The sequence below is a fragment of the Xyrauchen texanus genome, chromosome 43, assembly GCF_025860055.1.
Source record: "Xyrauchen texanus isolate HMW12.3.18 chromosome 43, RBS_HiC_50CHRs, whole genome shotgun sequence".
NCBI lineage: Eukaryota > Metazoa > Chordata > Actinopteri > Cypriniformes > Catostomidae > Xyrauchen > Xyrauchen texanus.
In genome coordinates this window covers 18728534-18745037 of record NC_068318.1, presented here as the reverse complement: position 1 = coordinate 18745037, position 16504 = coordinate 18728534, and the positions used below count along the sequence as shown (strand labels likewise).

Here is a 16504-nt window from a genome sequence, read left to right as displayed (position 1 = left end):
TTTAGGTTTCTAATACAGCTGTGAGTGATTGTAAATTTACACCCTAATTATAATTATTGTTCACCCTGTAATCATTTACTTCCGAGTTACAAAACCCAGAAGTGAGAAATGGTTCCATTCTGCACACGAGTTGCATCTTTTAAACTACAAATAATATGCTTCCTGGTTGTTACACATTCAATATTTCAAAAGATATCCATATTTAAATATTTCATATTTTATTTTCCAAATGTCTGTATTACTGCAGAGAAAAGACATTCAATACATATTGCAGTGGTTAATTCACACAAAAATAAATCCAGCTGTTAGGCTCAATAGTGATGTAACAGTTCTTACATCAGTAATTAAAAGGAATAGAAATAAAATCAGATAATACCTACAGAGATTACACTCAATGTCTTCAATCTGAACTCATTTGAAAGTAGACAATGATTAATAAAGTACTCTAAATGTTAACACTTAGATCATTTAGATCACTTTGTCCCAGATTTGGACAAAAGAAAGCAAACAGCACCAATTGTATTGTGAGTGTATCAGAGCTGGAAAACTGATCGTTGTTAAGCAAATGGTTATAACGTACAAAATATTGTTAGATCTAGAAATTATCACTTTAGGTGTTCTCATTAACGTTTTGGTCCATCAGCACTCTGTATTTTGTACTTATAATTATGACACTAGTTCTTTAAACATTACCTTGCCAAGAACAACAACCCCCCATCTGAGCTCCAGTCAAAAGATGAGAATTGAGACTGATTCTTTGTGCTCATTCCAGTATGAAGTGTTTGACCAAACCAGTATCTATCCTGCTCAGTCAGGATTTTATTTTTGTAGTAGTGGAGAATAAAACTGTTAATATGTAATACAAGACCTTGAAATTTGTTTAAAAAAATGGCAATGTAACAAGAATGGCACACAGCTTTAGGACTCAATTCTAAAAATGAATCTCTACGTAATTAAATGAACACAGGGATACTCCTCACAGGATATCTGACCTACTTTTTTGTCGAAAACTCTCCACACATACTCAAAAGTTGCATAGCACCTATTACAGTCTGAGCTATTAAGATATTAGGATGCGTTCATACAACGTAAAACCTTTTATGTAACTCATTACATACAATGTGAAGGGGTAATTTGTCTAACAAATATATCTCTTGCAAATGAAGACAAAATAATTCAGTTAAAAAAAAATGTCTGAATATATGCCATATAATGGGATACAGAGTGATCAGAAAAAAAGTTGTCTATGGTAAAAAAAAGCAAAAGTTATTACTTGCTGATTCTCTCTGTTGATTTAAATGTAGTTCATATCAACCATCAATAAAGGTTTGACCTGACAGACATTGGGTTCAAGTTCTTATTTTCACCTGTACATTGAAGCACAATAGACAACACTGAGGTCAAAGACTAGAGACTACATGGAGCAGATAAAGTTGACATAAAATGTGAAAACCTGCAATGCCTCTCTACCTGAATTTCAGTGGGGCTACATCATAATTCAACAAAGAGAAATTCAATTCACTCCTTCGTCTTATGGTGCATCAAAGCTCTACACTGGTTCTTAATTCAGATCAACTGAATCCAAAGAGCTTAAGAAGCTTGAACAATCCACTCCCTCCCTACGTTCAGGAGGAAAATGCCTTGAAATGTTTCCTTAGCATAGAAGCAACAACAGGAGCATTTGTTTGTTTTTATCCTTGCTGCTTCGTGTGATTTTCAGTAGAAATGGCATATCTGTAGTCGGCTGCCTGGGTCGTTTTTCCCAGGGCTAAAGAAGGGCGACACAGGCTCATCAAAGTATGTGACAAAGTTATAGATGCGTTTCATAGTGACAGCATCGAAGAAAGTAACATGACCCCTGTCGTAATCCAGGAACACTCCGACACGCGGGGAGTTCCAATAGTCTGCTACGGGCACGCGGGAGTCCTCCTCATTGGCGTACAGTCGGTCTTGGAGACACAAGCTCCAGTAGCCAGCAGACGGTGAAAGATTAACGAAACCTTTGCGGTTGCTGTACTCAGTAGTGACACCCAGATACCAGACCCCCTTGTCCCTTACGTCCACCTCCCAATAGTGCTGCCCGCTGGAATACTGGGCAGTGGCGAGCACCCCAAAGAAACGCGTGAAACGCTGTGGCATGTCGGGCTCTTGGGACCGAACTCGGCCCTCCTCTACTTTTGTGTCAAAGTCACTGATGTTCAAGGAGGGGTGGGCAGTGTCTAAATCTAGAGTCAGATTCTGAGGCACTGGATGACAGGGGAAAAATTGGTTAGATAAATGCATCTCCTTATATTTATAAGCATCTTTGACAATATCTGAGGTAATAAAAATCCACAACCCAACCCCGAAAAAGTTGGGACAGTGGGGAAAAGGCTAATATAAAAAAAAAGGAGTGATTTGTAAATTATAATTCACCCTGTGACATATTGAAAACACTTATTTAATGTTTTACCTTGTGAATTTAATAGTTTTCTCATTATACACAAAACCACAAACTGCCCAGATAACAAGTGCATGGCTGTGTAAGCAGAGAGTGCGGGTGCTAGATTGGCCTGCCTGCAGTCCTGAACGGTCACCAATTGAGAATGTGTAGTGCATTATGAAGTGAAAAATACGACAACGAAGGCTCTGTACAATTGTGCAACTGAAGACCTGCATAATGGATGATGGGAGATAATTCTTCTTGCTAAAATTAACAAACTTGTCTTCAGTGCCCAAATGCTTAAGTGTTATTAGAAGAAATGGTGATGCTATACAGTGGTAACAACTTTATTGGAGCGTGCTGCAGTCATCTGATTTGAAATGTGTGGATTATTTTAAGAAATGAAAAAAAGGTAAAATATCAAATAATGTGTTGTTGTCATGCTTTTAACGTAACAGGGTGAATAGAATTTACAAATCACTCCTTTTTGTTTTTATGACCAATAAAATTGTTTTCATACTGTCCCAATTTTTCCATAATGCAAGTAGTTTAAAACACGTGTCAAGTTCATATTATACAAATGAAATCTGTGTCTAATTTGGTTTAGTTCATTTTGGAAAAACATTTACAGCATTTTCATCAAAAAAAGGATTTAATAAATGATATGTCAAGTAGTGTAATTATCAAGTAAAAGTTCATTTGTTTTAAATATCATGATTTTATTTTTTATTACATTTTCTGATCAAGTTTTATAATAAGTGGGGGTTCAACTATTTGACCTGAAACATTTTCAGAATTTTTTTAAAATAAAAAACAAAAATGGCAAAGTATTTTATATTCTTAAAACTTCACAAGTCATAAGGGTCTTATGTTTCTTTTTTGTTGTAACATGACAATAGATTCCTGCATGATTGTTACACCACCTGACTTGGTGGATAACAATGTTTAATTTAATAATACATACGCTTATTTTTAAAATCACTGATTATTTTTAAGAAGTGATAAAAGATTTTACAAACTACTTATGCCAACTAGGGATGCACCGATACCACTTTTTCTCTTCCGATCTGATATCGGAAATCTCATTATCGGCCGATACCGATCCCTAGCCGATACCAGTGTTTTTTTTTTTTTTTTTCATAATTGGTTTCGAATATCTTTACATTATTGTGTGGAACTAATTGGGTGTGCTCTATAATATGTAAAGAAACACAAACCTCTAACTACACATTATTTCAATATTAATGCTATATGCAATAGCTTCATTATTAACTAGTATACTGGATAATGTAGCAGCAAAATTAACAGTAATTCCAGTTACTGAATTACTCCAGTTCCAGTCATCAGTAAAGCAGTTTATTTTTTTGTTGCAAAATTCTTTCAACTTGTATCTGGACTTCACATGTCTTTTTTGTTCATTTTAGTTATAAGATATCAGCTCACTTTTCATTCAGTTATTTTTTGGGACCAATTCAAATTAAATATGGTTATAAATTCTAAACAAATGAGAATAATAATAATAATAGTAATATATCTCAATAGTGCACTTTTAACTTTTAAACCCTCATGCTTTTATTTTGACATTCTGAACTCTCCAGGAAGTCCTGTGCTACCGCAGGTCTTCAAGTGGCTTTGAATAAAATGCAAGAGTCACATGAACACTTAACTGTGTTTTTATTGACCTTTTGTGTCATTTTTTGAGCTTGACAGTAACGAACATGACTAACACACAGTATCGCATTTGGATTGGGCTCGGACCAATACATGATCCATTTAAAAACGTATCCAGGTATCCTTAATGTCAAACATTTCAGGTTTTAATGAAACTTTTAGTATTATTATTTGATAATTTCCAGACAATTAAATCAAAATGGCTTTGAACTCATAAACTGAAATCATCATCGAGAAAACAAGTAACTTCCTTGTCTGTAACGCATTTCTGTGTGCATTTCTGAATAACTGATTATTCATGATTATTAATTTTTATTTAAAATCATAATTTAAACTTTAAATCGTAATTATATTAATTGGTGTGTATATATATATATATATATATATATATATATATATATATATATATATATATATATATATATATATATATATATATATATACACACACACACACCTTCAATTAAACAAAAACAGCAATATCTAGCCAATGAAGACAGAACAAGACTAGAAAAGGTATACTCGCACTCACTGTAGAAATTTCCATGATTTTTGTATGATTAAGATTAGCGCAGGGACGATTCATCGATGTTATCGATTACAGAAATACGTCGATTTGCATAACATGTGTCTGAATGGAATAATTAAAATGGCATCACTCGGTTTAAGCATCAATTCCCCGAAGAACAAACTGCAGCTAAAAAAAACTTGCCCGACGTGATCTAAAGCGTGGGAGTATTTTAGCCGGAGACAAATTGGAAATGGCTTATCACAGCCGTAGAACCGCCATGAACGAACACTTGAAGTGAAAGCATCCCGGTTCGCCTGTCAAGACGACAGCACCGTAAGTCCTGTTTACTTTTTGTCCCCACCCAAACATGATATAGTATTACAACATGAGTTTCTGTTAGTAGTAGTCACTTAAAATATATTTTCTAAATGTTTCCTCATCGCCCCCATGATAAAAGTAATTTCTGCAGCGCTGCTAACGTAACTTTACACCATGCGTCATCTAATTTTGTTATTTGGCCATTTTATATTTTCTGTTTACTTTAATGGCCATGCAGCCAAAAACGTCTGTTAATAGCCACTGGCAAGTAAAATATTACATTTCACTCGCCAGTGAGCGCGAAGGAAAAAGCACTTGTGTCTCATTCACTTGAACTCCAAACATCTCAGGGAAAGTGTGTGAAGATGAACCACTTCTGAAGCGCTCCGATGTGCACGCCGTCTACAGAGGCGTGCGCAACACTCCCGCGAAAACATAAACAAGGTATAAACAGATTTGTTTTGTGAACGCAAAGTGCTGCAGTTTCACTTTACGGCCATGTAATGTCAAATATCCGTGGTCATTATGGGTTTATTCACGCAGTGTTATAACACACAGAGTGAGACAGAGGAGATGCTCCATTTCTGTGGAGATGATCAAATGCAAGAAACACAATCTCAAAGTCTTCCTTCATGAGAAATAAGGGCTTGTGAGTTAACCAGAGAGTCTTAAAATAATGTGTGAAAGTGAAGAATTTAAGGCAGAAATATTTTACTATTGCATAATATAATATAATAGCTATACAGGTTAGCTGGGTTACAAAAGAAGCAAAAGAAAACAAAACATTGAAAGTCCAATGGATCAAAAGTAAATCGGACAAATAGAGATATATTTTAGTTATTTAGACTAAATTTGTATAAATGACTTTGTTGTGTGCATGACGCACACATAGTGAGTTTGTATGATAATTAATCATCATATTCGTGAAACACCTAAAATAGACAATTAATCATCATAGTCCTAAAACAGTAATCATAAAATCACAATTATTTGATTGAAAATTAATTGTCAGCCAAATTTCACAATCGTGACCCCTAATTTTCATTATTAGGTTCTTCCCTTGTGAATTTTGTTACAAATATTTATTTTACTGAGAGTTGATTAAAAATGCTAGTTTTTAATGCTAATAAGTTTTAGTTATTCCTGTCAGGAAAACATTTAAGTGCAAATTGCTCTAATTTTACTGTAAAATAATTTTATGTTGGACTGCTAAACTCGAGGTTGCACAATGTTTCTTGTACATTTGTGTTGAAGAGAAGATCATTTATTAAAATATTAATGAGAAGTTTTTTTTATATTCATTTTGGTTTAATTAATCGTTATATTAATCAAGAAATAATAAAAAAAAAATCTTTAGATCGGCAAATTAGTCATTAGATTAATCGACTAATCAGAAAAATAATTGTTAGATTAATCTATAAAAATTACTTGTTGTTAGGTGCAGTCCTAATTAAGATTTGATTAATTTTCATGACTTTTCCCAGACTGGAAATCACAATTCCAGGTCATCCATAAGCGTGATAACCCTGCTACATTCTAGTGCATTTTCACTTAAATCACATGACTACGCACCAGATATCTGAATCATGTGAGCCAATCATGTCCTTATCATTTAGGTCATTAGGGACAACAGCAGTCACACCACCAAACAAAAACACACACATTACAGCTGAAGTATGAGCAATGAGTTAATAGCACTCACTTGTGTGTAACACATGCATCATTTTCTTCCACATGATGAGCTGAAAGGGACCTGTGAACTCTGAGAAATCTGGAGGGCTGTTAGACACTTGAACACTGAGGTTGATATGGCATTGGCTATGAGGAAAAACACATTATGAGAAACAAAATACCCCAAATTCCCAGAACAGGGAATGATAGGTTAAGGAATTAATTTTATTTGTTAATATAATACAGATCCACATACCTAGAGTATGAATTTCTAATACTCTGGAAAAAGAACACAACAATGTTCAGTTCAACAGGATTACCAAATAAGAAAATAACATTCAGCAGCATGTTTTGTTTCAGTGTCTAATGGTGCGTTCACATACAACGCGAATAGTGCGTTTCATGTGCTGCGATCACATATAAAGTTAATGCAAAGACGTGAATAGACGCGAATTCACGGCGGGCGGCGCCAATGAAGCGAAGCAAAAACACGAAATTGCTTCATTCCAGCGAAATATCCGCATGACGCGCTGTCACGAAAGCCTATCAGCATTGAGATTGTCTGGATGTCACTGATGTACTAGCAGAAGAAATCAGGATTGTATGACACAACATCAATGTATCTGGGACTTCCACAACTGATACGGAGCAGCAATCGTTGTGATATCGGCCATGCTTGATGGCGGAAAGACAAGTTGTCGTAGAAGCCTCTCCTCCTGTCCTTTTCCAGAAGAGAAGGGGGAATACTCTAAGGTTCGCGTTACTCGAGCAAACGCAAATTTAATCCAGCAGTCAAATTCGCATGAGCAATGCGAGGCAAATACATTTTTCACGTTGTATGTGAACGCACCATAAAGGATAATGTTCAAGCCCAAACACATGCACACTCATCATTTACTCAGCCTCATGTCATTCCAGATGTGTAGGACTTACTTTCATCTGCTAAACACAAAATAATAATAACTCGGCTTTGTTGGTCCTCACAATGCAAGTGAATGGTGACCAAAGCTTTTATGCTGCCTTTCATGAATCAAATAATCCATACAACTCCAGGAGACAAATTCCTGGGTTCGAGTGAGAAACCGACAAATATTTTAGTATTTTACTATAATTTTTCATACCTGCCCAGTAGATGGTGATATGCACGAAGAATGCAAATCTAAAAATAAAATAAATAACTCTTAGGAGAGAAGACAACACTAAAGAGGGCTGGTGAAAGTGGATATTAGGGATGCACCGATACCACCTTTTCTCTTCCGATCCGATATCGGAAATCTCATTATCGGCCGATACCGGTTAACGGTTTTTTCCGTTAACCGGTAATATTATTGACTTTATTTTAAATACAACAGTAATACGTTTAAATCGTGCACTTTTATTTTGACATGCTGAACTCTCCAGGAAGTCCTGTAAGTGTGTCTGTTTGTAGGCAAGTTCACATTAGTTTAATTCACTTCTTATTCAAATTCTGGTCAAATGCACCTCCGGTGCCGTTCTAAATGCATATTATAAGTGAACCAACTATTGGAGCATCTACATCGGAATTGTTGTTCGTGAGTAGCGCACAAATATTGTGCACGGCATGAAGGCTAAAAATAGACGTGAGTGCATCACCAGCATGTGCTTGTATCAACAGAGCAGCACCATTCAATAACACGCTGGTGCTGCGCATACTATACATTTACTTATTAAACACAGACTTTTGTGTTTCACAGGGCTATCACACATCTTCAAGTGGGTTTGACTAAAATGCACGAGTCATATGAACTGCTTTAATGGTGCGTTTATGGTTCTTTAGTGTCATTATTGGAGATTGACAGTAACGAACATGACTAACACACAGTATCATATTTGGATCGGGCTCGTCGGACAGATAACCGATCCATGCAAAACTCAGTATAGTAGTAGATACCGATTCAGGTATCGAAGCATCCCTAGTGAATATGTATTGTAAAAAAAAAATTATCACATTTATCAGTTTCTCACCCACACTTATAATCAATTCTGGAGACATGGATTAAACCTCTGGAGTCATATGTATTTTATGCTGCCTTTGAGCTTTATTTGAGCTTCAAAATTCTGGCCACTATTCACTTGCATTGTATGGACCTACAAAGCAGAGATATCCTTCTAATCTCTGTGTTCAGCAGAAGAAAGTAAAACACATATGGGATGGCATGAGGGTGAGTGAATGATGAGAATTTTCATTTTTGTGTGAACTATCCCTTTGACTAAAGAAAGATTTCAGCAGAGTTCTTCACCTCAAAGTTAGTGCTGTCACTCAGCTGGTTCTGAATTTCAGTGATGGCTTTGTCCACTTTGGCTGCCTCGCTCTCCACACACTTCAGGTTCTCATCGATGAGCCCAATAGTGGCCACCGCTTCAAACTCCAACCTTTCCAAGAGATCATCCTTCTCATCCAACAGAAACTGAACCAGGGAACCAACATCTTCCTCAATCTTCTCCTTCAGGGCTTGTTTCTTGAGCTATTGATAAGTCAATTTTAAAAATATGTTTATTTCAGCATTAGACGCTCTTCTTGGATCATAAAATTCTAATTGTACATCCAGCTATATATTTTCATTTGTATGCATGCAAAGTCGGTGTGAGAACTCGGAGTCTGTTATACCTTAATGTCGGCTTTGACCTGCTCATCTGTGCCCTTTACTCTGGCACACATGGACTTCTGCCAGTTGAGCTTGATCAACCTTAGCTTGAGCTCACTCTGCATATGAAAATAAGCCATTAAATAATAAATATTATAGTATCTATCTATTTTGCTGTCTGTCTATTCATCCATATTTCAAAAATACAATCTGATGATAACATAAGATTTAAACAAATTTGCGGAGTATGAAAATGCATTATCCATTGATAAGACAGCTGTTAGAACTGACATTTGGAGCAATGACAGCTTGTGTTAATCGGTATATTATTTAAAATATTTTACCTCCCCAGTTTTGAATTACATATGCTCATGGACTACTTTATTAGGTACACCTACTTATTTATTAAATTATCTAATCAGCCAATCATGTGGCAGCAGTCCATAAAATCATGCAGATATGGGTCAGAAGCATCAGTTAATGTTCACATGAACCATCAGAATAGGGAAAAAAAAAACATGATGGTGCCAGATGGCTGGTTTGAGTATTTTTGAAATGGCTGAACTCATGGGATTCTCACACACACACACACACACACACACACACACACACACACACACACACACACACACACACACACACTTCTCTAGAGGTTAACCAGAGTGGTGCCAAAAACAAAAAACATCCAGTTCTGTGGACAGAAATGCCTGGTTGATGTGAGAGGACAACAGAGATTGGCCAGACTGGTTCGAGCTGACAAAGTCTTCAATAACTCAGATAACCCCTCTGTCGAAGTGAAGTGAGCAGAATAGCATCTCAGAATGCACAACATGTCAGATCTTGAGACAGATGGGCTACAACACTGGCAGGCACTTAACCAAATTGCTTGGTGAGTCTATATACAGTAAAATGGTATATATGTTAGACAAAATACTTAAATCTTAACTTTGCCATTTTTTATTTCAAAGTACAATCAGTAATAGATATAGGCAGAAGTAACAGTATAGGTCAACAGTACCCAAATGAAACCGGACACTAGACTATGTGGGAGTATAGGATTGCAGGTTTTAATAGCCTTAGGAATGTGTAGGAGAGCTGCTTTACCTTATATTAGATTGTTTAGATTTACCATAACATTTTCAGACACAACGACACGTTGCAAACAAGAGCATTTCTTCTCCTGATATGCTCTCCTGTTGCTTTGCGCTTGCATAAGAACCACCTTGGGATTTGAACTAGTATCACTATGAGCTAGAAGAATAGATACTCTATGTGTATGAAAGATGTCACACTTTCGAGAAAACCTAGAATTAGTCATCACAATTGAAAAAAAAAAAAAAGCAATCAGGAACTAACCTTCATGTCTTCAACAACCTCTGGAACAGGAGCAACATCATGGTGTCTAAAGAAAAAAAAAGAAAAAATATAATAATTCCTAATTTTTAAAACAATTTCAATATATTGCCACAATAGTGTAGATTTGGTCTTATAGACAGTGCACGTGCCACAAAACCCAGACAGTCACCTACCTAGACTGGGTTTTGGGCATCATAGCTTTTCCATGCATAAAATGCATCTGTGTAGGTAGGCAGTACACCAGACTTTGAGACATTTTTAAAATGATCATGATGGAAATATGACATTAGGGAATGTGTTAAAAGCACAGTGTCATTCAGTCACACCTATGGGCTCTAGATTCCCGGCACACCACGCAGATGGGCTTTCTGTCTGTGTGGCAGTACAGTTTGAGCTCCTCGTGGTGTCGCTCACATTTCCCATCCATTTTCACTGGTTTGACGGGTGCAGAGGGCCTACATGTCTTCAGATAATCGAAGTCGCTAAGTTTATCCACCAAGTTCTTCACCAGGTAATTCTTGGTAAAACTCATTTTGGCAAACACCTGCAAAAAAAGGAGCATTGCTGCATGCATAATGCTGCAAAGTACTCTTTCTGTAGGGTCATTACAACAATTTGGTGCCTTTTAAGTCTCAAGCATAAGTAATGGTATTTATTATGTTTAATTTCAACCAATAACTCTTAATATTCTTGTTAAAAATAATAGACTGTTTATATAATCTTAAAACACTGCTGTGGACCTAAGCCACATTTTATATAATTGCAATCATTTCAATTGATCTTACTAGTTTCATTTCCTCATGTCACTAGAGCTGCATGTCAAAAATAAGTGCTAGGCTAAATAATTGGATTTCTAAACACATATACATACACACACACATATATACACATATATATATATATATATATATATATATATATATGCATCAGGTTTAGTAATACATTCTCTCAATAACTTTTATTCATTTGGTAAATGTGTAACTTTAACACTGATGACATTTAATTGCTGATCAATGTTACTAATAAACTTAAAATGTTGAAGTTATTTTTAGTGCTTGATGCTTGTAATTTATTTATTTTTCCCCTTATTTTGTGACGTTATTTATATGAGGTCAGCATAACATCCATTCTGTTATGGGAAGATATGGGGAAAATTAAAGCTTTTTTTTTATTATTATTATTTCAATCCATTACTGTCAAAAGAAATACAGTCATCTTACAAATATGTTAGCTATATATCATTCACAGACTATGTAATGGCTTATTTTACCCACTGAATGTCCACCCTCATCCCGCCAACTTATCAGGATGGACATCTGAACATTTTAAATTAGTTTAAACATTTTATATAATTTTTTAAACATTCTGGGTAAAAAAAAATCTTTTTTTCGATCGATAGCATTTGTGACATATTGCTGATTAACACAAAACATTTCTCAACTCCTTCAATAAAAAAAGTAAACATCGAGGTTACAGTTATTTAAACTGTAAAGTTGTTTTTACCAACAACAACAAAAACTCAGCCCCTGGGGTTTACGGCGAAGCGTCGTCATGGCAACGAAGTTGTTAAATTGCATATAACTTTATACAGAAAAGTTTAGTAAGCGATGTAGTCACATAAAAATAATGTTAATACGCATATTGTTCATATCTCATGGCAATACTTTTGAAACGTTTACCGACTGGCCCCATTCACTTCCATTAGAAGTGCCTCTCTATAACATAGATTTTTGTATTTTTTAAAAGGAGAGAAAAATCTAGATTATTATTATAATTTTTGTGGTAATCAACATTATGCCACGAATACTTGACTTGTTTTGAATCCGGAATATTCCTTTAAGTCATTTATCTTGGCCTGTTTAAAAACAACATTTTACCGTTAACCACAAAGATACGTATAATAGAAGTATAGCAATGTTTCGAATTTCCAAGCCGAAAAGGCCAGAATATGAATGAACCGTTACCGACTAAAGGCCCCCACGGCTTTTAGTAAGCGTGGTCGCAGGAATCAGTCGATGCTGTCTCGTCCCGACTGCACAAGGTCTCATATGCTCAACAATATAGTCAAATCTGATGACTATTAGACTGTTAAGAATAGTTAGCACTGAGTAGATACAAAATGCTCATAATGTCGTTATTTGCGTTCAAACAGCTATGCAACTACCTAACCCTGCATCTAGCAACGTAAATAAAAACAAGCCACACACCATCCTGCACTCCGGACACCGGTAACCAACATCGTCGTCTCCATTTTCCTCCCAGTGCATCAAAATGCACATGCGGCAGAAATTGTGGCCGCATTTTAAAATCACAGGGTCGTCGAAATAATCGAGGCAAATGGCGCACACTAATTCCTTCTGCAGTTCGACCCTTGAGTCTCCGGCGGTGGCCATGTTTCACAGAGCAACTGTGCGACAAACTGTTTCAACGGGGCCAAAGAGATTTTCGATGGTAGGGAGAGAAGCCACTCTGCTGTTACTTTCTTCTCCGGTCATGTGGTGCTCACAGTGGCGAATCAGATTGATATGTTTGATCCAGGCTTTCCAGATGTATTTTTTTATTTTTTTTGCCTCCCTGTCCTTCAGTTTTAATTAAGTTATTTATTGGACTGGACGCCCACTATTTGTACAACAATCTGACAAAAGATAGTAATGTCTCTACAGCCAAGGTTTTTAGCCAGGGTTCTGTGTCCTCCAAGACTTGTACAATACACGCCCACTACAAGTTCTGCCCTTCTTCAAATAAACCGCGAAATGCTCAAGTCTTTAGCATTTTGATGTCACTCATACACTGTGTTTGTTGTGTTTATTTGGATTCCCTTAGCAACCCTACATCTATACCTACCCCTAAACCTAACCCTACCATAAAGAAAAAAAACAAAAATGAAAGTTTGTAAAAACTATTAATCACACCACAATTTAAAGGGACAGTTCACCCAAAAATGGAACATTCTCTAATCCAGGGTTGTTAAACTCGGTTCCAGGAGGGCCACAGCCCAGCAGAGTTTAGCTCCAACTCTAATTAAACACACCTGAAGCAACTTATTAAGGTCTTTGGGAGTGTTCAAAGATTACAAGGAGGCATTTTGGAGCAGGGCTGGAACTACACTCTGCAGGGCTGCGGCCCTCCAGGAACTGAATTTGACACCCCTGCTCTAATTATTTACTCACCCTCATGCCATCCCAGGAGCGTTTAACTTTCTTTCTTCAGAAGAACACAGACCTTTGATGGTCCAAAAGGAACAGACAGTCAGCATAAAAGTCATCCATACCGACTCCAGCGGTTATATTAATGTCTTTTAAAGTGATACGATCGCTTTTAGCGGGGAAAAGATAATATTTTAGTACTTTTTAACAATAAACATTTGCTTCCGGATAGCAACAGTATACGCATTCACAAGACACTGAGTGCACGTGGTCTCTCATGTGACGAATTCACATTGGCATGTTATGGACTTAATCTCACATTATTTTCTCGGTTGAGACATCCAGAATAAGCACACAAATGCACCATTGTGAGTAAATAAACATAAAAAAAAATAAATAAACCAAAACAACTAAGCTTCTGTACAGTGTTCCTCCTCCTCACTTGTAAACAGGGCTGATCTTCCGGGTGTTTCACACGTGCATCAGTTCTCCTGTGAACATGCCAATGCGATTATGTCACACATACTGCTGTTAAATGGAAGCAATGGTATCACTTTAGAAGACATTAATTTAACTGCTGGAGTCGTATGGATGACGTTTATGCTGACTGATTTTTGGAGCTTCAAAAGTCTGGTCACCATCCACTTGCATTTTCAGGACCTACTGAGACAAAATATTTTCTTCAAATATGTTCTGCAGAAGAAAGAAATGTACACATATCTGGGATGGCATGAGAGAAATTTCATTTTTGGGAGAACTAGCCCTTTAAAAGTTCTATCGAATAGAATCAATAGTAGAGCTACCAAACATCCTGTATAATACAGAATCACCTTGTATTTTAAGACCATCTCACTAGCTGATTTTTCCAATGATTTTCAGTTGTTAACTTCATTAACATAATCACTGGACAGGCAGAGGAAGACAGAGCGTGCATTAGCACCTCTCAGCGGGAGGTGTTAATAAAGTTTTTCTAACAATTCAGTCCACTGTCGACCGTCTTTAGAACACTCTCAGGAGGCTATTTCTAATCATGGCAGTGCAGCTCTTATCCACTTGAATGGAGAAAGACCAAAATCTCAAAAATGGTTGGTCAATATTACGACAAAAGAACATATTTCAAATCAGCAGTAAAATCGGACAATATTGGTATCATAAATTGTGATTCTTTACCTCATATTATGCTATAAATACGCAATATTCCCGGCCTGTATAGCGTGCACGTTCTATAGTTGATTGACAGGTGATGTCTGTATCTTAAAGATGATTGGCTCTTTTAACTGTAAGGCGGATCTTCCTTTCTACATCCGTAACCGTTGGGCGCTCAGAGCTCCTTAGTTGAGCGTTCCAATTTCTCGCATTCATTTTAATAGGAGTGGCCCATCCCTGCTAAATGATCTCTGCCATTAATCACTTGACTGCCGGGACTCCCTGCTGAGTTAATGGCTTTAAAAAAAGAAAAAAAGAAACATACATTTTGTTTGAAAAAAAAAAAAAAAACAATCTGTCACTGTCTTGTAGTCTCGTCAAGTGACCAATTAGCTTGTTTTATTAAAGAACGAACAAGACGTCAAGCTGATATGAATGTTTTCATCGCACTCCGATTCTGTCAGGATGAGTCACAACAGTATGTTTCTATTGGATGCATTTATTTACTCACTGAAAACTGCACGTGGACGTGCGTTCTACGACAAGACTCGATTTAATAAATAAACAGTCACGCACTTTCACAAGGAGAAGTTACTCCATCTTCATCAACAATTTTGGAGGAAGAGAAACAGAGAGCTACGTTACTGTGAGAAAAATTACTTTTCAGTGCAGAAATAATGCAAAAGCAACTAGCCTAATGACAGATAAAATTAACCCCAACATACATTTTACAGTTTTGGTCCGTTTTAAAATAATCTTGCGAAACTCGAACCTTATTGCTCTTTGGAGCCAACAAGTATGCTTGTATGACATATCTAATATGTCATATCATGACAGACTATTATAAGAAAAACATTTCTGCTGCCCTGATCTTTGCACAACGTGACTATAAATGTGTGAATGAATAGGATGCCATTTCTTTTTGCTACGCGTTCTCACAAACAACCAAACATAGCAGATGCTGCAGACTCTTGGAGTAATATTGAAAAATACCTGTGTATTCAAAACATTCAGGCTGATTGGCTGTGAAAATAGGAAGTGACAGTGAAGCGATGAGAGAAGTCAAAGGCAGTCGTTAAGTGTGACACCGTTCGCTTGAGTTGTGTGAGATATCAGCTATTGCTTGACGCGGTTGCTACACAGAAGCGGCCAGTGGACAGATCAACTCAACGATAGTCAGTGCACATCTTCTGTCGTTATACCATTTTAAAGCAGGAGAATTTAGTGCATGATAATTGTTTCTCATCGTTGTGATTCCACAATACCCTGCACCTAATTACATTGCATTGCAAATGTCAATGCTCATTCTCGGATGAGACTCAGATAAATGACAGTGAGAAAAATGACAGCACTTTTATACAAAAGTACATTATGTTGAGTTAAAACGCTTCATGTGATTTTCTTACATTTCCTTTGTCATAAATGCTATACTGCAAAAACTACTACACTGTGATCTAAGGATTCAACTGTTAAAAATGCATACAGTTCCATATTTCGGTTGTAGAAAGTTGACAACCCTAAACACTAGGTGGGTACAGTGTGGAGAAATGTGATGAAAATGAAGAGCTAATAGGCTAATAGGCTAACAGGTTAGCTTGTGAGCTAACTGGAGTAAAAAACCCTGGAGAAATGTGTAATTTCAACATTTATTTCTTTG

The 16504-nt window shown here is 36.5% G+C and overlaps 1 protein-coding gene across 1 annotated transcript; it reads right to left on the bottom strand.

The window, feature by feature from the left end:
* Nucleotides 1-236: 236 nt before the first annotated feature.
* LOC127635992 (nuclear factor 7, ovary-like) lies at nucleotides 237-12979 on the bottom strand. Its single transcript, XM_052116336.1, has 8 exons — nucleotides 12763-12979; nucleotides 10882-11099; nucleotides 10556-10601; nucleotides 9223-9318; nucleotides 8855-9079; nucleotides 6850-6872; nucleotides 6625-6740; nucleotides 237-2246 (listed from the first exon to the last, which is right to left on the bottom strand). The coding sequence occupies exons 1-8, from the start codon at nucleotides 12946-12948 to the stop codon at nucleotides 1717-1719; spliced, it is 1440 nt and encodes a 479-aa protein (XP_051972296.1). The 5' UTR covers nucleotides 12949-12979; the 3' UTR covers nucleotides 237-1716.
* Nucleotides 12980-16504: the final 3525 nt, after the last annotated feature.